This window comes from Lottia gigantea (genome assembly GCF_000327385.1).
Source record: "Lottia gigantea unplaced genomic scaffold LOTGIsca_28, whole genome shotgun sequence".
NCBI lineage: Eukaryota > Metazoa > Mollusca > Gastropoda > Lottiidae > Lottia > Lottia gigantea.
In genome coordinates, this window is record NW_008708898.1 from 751160 (window position 1) to 754649 (window position 3490).

General features: G+C 30.9%; 1 protein-coding gene across 1 annotated transcript; it reads right to left on the reverse strand.

Annotated features, from left to right (window-relative positions):
- Positions 1–667: 667 nt before the first annotated feature.
- On the reverse strand, positions 668–2718 carry LOTGIDRAFT_118291 (hypothetical protein; the record flags this gene model as incomplete). Its single annotated transcript, XM_009056531.1, has 3 exons — positions 668–745; positions 2103–2294; positions 2566–2718. Coding segments are annotated over 3 exons (423 nt in total), but the record flags the coding sequence as incomplete, so codon positions are not given.
- Positions 2719–3490: the final 772 nt, after the last annotated feature.

Here is a 3490-nt window from a genome sequence, read left to right on the forward strand (position 1 = left end):
TCATCTTGTCTGTCCAGTCATTAGAGTCTGTGGATTTGGTATAGTGATGATGGTAATTGCTTAGCAACTAGTAATTTATAAAATGAGTATAAACAAAATGAAAATGATATGAGTAGATATAACATATACTAGAGATTCTAAGTTCTATCAGTCACGCTGTCAGTCAATATAGTAATTACAACTACATAGCTAAATCATGTACAATATGAAAATGCATAGCTGGCATTAGGTGTTACAAACTGAAATAGTTACAGAAAGCCTTTGAATGAGACATCACCATTTCAATGCATTAAGAATGGTCAAGACCAATAGTGCCTTTGATGAACACGTCTCAAAAACCGGCTTCTCTGCTTTAACAGTGAGAAAATAAAAGGCAAGGAGTAATATCTATTATTTGATATTATAGAAGACAATATTTGCATATGAATAAGGTAGAATGCTGTTAAAAACAATGAATAAAGACAATCAAGGCAATATTTGTAAATATATAGCACTATCAAAGCTTTGACTATTAGCACTACAATATGAAATAGACAGAAAATAATGAATAATAATAATAATAATAATAGTAAGTAAATGTCATTAGACTTGTCAAGATAGTGTTGAATAGTAGAAAGATATTAAGTCAAATATTGTGTAAGTTAAGATGACTGTTGTCTTCATGTCTTTAAGCTTGACCTTCTGGAGCCACCTCCTGTTGAATATTGTTCTGTTTATTTCTTCTTACTTCTTCTATTCTCCTCTCCTGTAAAATACAGAAAATGTTTTGCCTATTTGTCCTATTTGTCTCACAGGGTAAAAACTTATATGCCTCTGAGTCAAATGTCTATTTGTCCCACTCAGTCAAATACCTATTTGTCTCACCATTATGTCATACTAGGTATAAATTTATTTGTATAAATTTTAATTGGCAAAATTCCTATTTCACTTGGTACAAAATATATATGTCTCACTGGGTGAGGTGCTTATTGGTCTCACTGAATTCTAAATTCAAGAAATGTCAAGAACTTATGTTTTAAAAAACCCATACATACATGTTCTTGCAGTCTTTCTTGTAGAGCTTTATAATGCTCCTCTCTGTTCTTCAAAGCGGTTTCCATCTTGGCAATCAACTTCTCCTCAGTAACTCTATTCATATTCTCACTGGTTTTACATACTTCTTGGATGTGATTAGCCTGCACAAACAAATTACAATGGTTTCTGATAAGCGATAAGTGAAAGGTTAACCTTCATTGAATATATTGCATTTAATTTCCAGGCAATTTGTAGGCAAAGACAACCACAGTAACAATTGCACAACACAAATTCAGTCACAGTTCTTTTACTAAGAGAGAGAGAGAGCAACAGAAAAAAATATTGAAATCAACAGAAGTTTGTGGTACACAAAGCAAATAAAGAAAGCAGACGACATCAATAATTGAAATGTGGTGTCTAATCTATTAAGTGAAATTGCTAGTCTTTTAATTAAGTAATGCCAGATGAACAATGTCTGTCCTGTCAATATAAACTTCTGTTATTGAATTAGGTCTATAGGTCACCTGGTCTTATTTCACTTACATGATCTCGTAGTCGCACCATCATTTGTTCCAGTTGTTTTTGCCTATTTTCTTCATATGTTGAGAGTTTTTGATTAATTTTTGCCTCTAAATCTTTAGACATAACAGCACCACGTTTATATACAGACTCAACTTTTTGTAACTAAACAACATAAAGCACAGAAGGAAGTAAATAAGCTAATAACTTAAAAAACAAAAATTACAACACTAAATATTTTAATATATCAACCAATTTATGACACTATTATAACAAATGAAATGGTTTTTTAAAAAGATTTTAAAGAGTTTTTTAAAAAAAAATTATGTGTATCGGGGACACTGTTAGCATCACTTTTCCATCCATCATCTGAAGTGTTTGATGATGTCACTTTTCGCCATTGGCCTTATGTGATACAGAAGGTTTTTGATAAATAGTTGAAGATAAGACATTATATTTTGATTTTAGAAGGCAATACTTGTAGATGAATTGAGCAAACATGAAGACAACTATATCAAATCAAAGGACATGTATATTGTACAGAAAGGAATACATTTTTCCACACTTACATGTTCTCTCAGTCTTTCTTGTAAAGCATTAATCTGAGTTTCACGATTCTCTTTATTAGCTTCCATGGCTTTCCTCAACTTCTTCTCAGTTTCTTCTGAAAACAGTTTACTTTCTTCTTGAGCTTTAGCAACAATTTCTTGTGCCTTTGCTCTATCTTTAGCAAGCTGTTCTAATCTCTGTTGCTCTAATGACTAAAATAATAAACTTGAAAAAATAAATTTGAAAATACAAAGCTAACAAAGGTATTGTTTGAATATCATTTCATGATGGGAATATTCAAAGAGATTTCAGTCTCATTTCTTCTGTGTTATCTTCAGACAAGTGGGAGTACATACCATAAATTTTCAAGTGGTATTTGCTCTCATATCTGTACTTTTGAGATAACATAAGATTGTAGTGAAATCAGATCCACACTGATCAGAAATTATACTGGGTAAATCATTTCAACTTAGATTTACTAACCTGTCTCCTCTCTTCAGCTTTCTTTAATTTATTGAGAATATCAGCTTCAGATATAGCCTTTTCTTTAGGTGGTGAAATTGGTTTGACAGGTACTTCAGTGGCAGTAGCTGGCTTCAATATCACTTCATAAGCCAAACCCCCAACCTTTTCTTTAGCTCCTTCTGTTTAAATAAAGTACAAAATATTTTTAATTGTTTTTTTCAAAATCGATACCTTTTATTTCTTATTATCAATTGTCAAACTTTAAGCATCAGGGTTTTTAAGGTTACATGTTTTTTTTTCATACTTTATCTATCCCCAGGAAGCATTTTCATTACATTAATAACTACTTCTTAGATTTTTAACAGTAGTACTGACATCACTTCCTGTTTTAACTACATTCCTTTTCATTTCCAGTGCCAGTAGGAAAAACTAATACAGTTTGTTATCAGACAACAGATAAACTGGATAAATTATTGACAATGAAATTGAAAGAGATGAAATTATAGTGAAGACTATAGTATAGAAAGAGAATTAATTGGTAATGGGGGTAGAGTGGTATTATCCATGCATAAAATGTTACAACTAATATACACCCAGAAATTGGTAAAAAAAGAAAAGAAAAGATATATTACTGTAAGGACAAAAATATCAGTGTTCAAACACAAATTTTACAATCAATAGCTGTCAAATGGATTGAATAGTCTTACAATTGTTGTTTCTTTTTCTTACAAAATTCTACTGGACTTTAAGGCAATAAAAAGAAGCAGTAGAACTGCAAGTATATTGACTACATGGCACTGCCAGAGTTTTAACTTTAATCAGTATTTTCATAAGTAAATCTAGTTCTATTACCAAGATTATCTAACCTCTTGAATGATATTTCCTAATTAATACTACATTATGGTAATCAATCTCAGCATTTATTAGCGCAAAAAATAGTTGT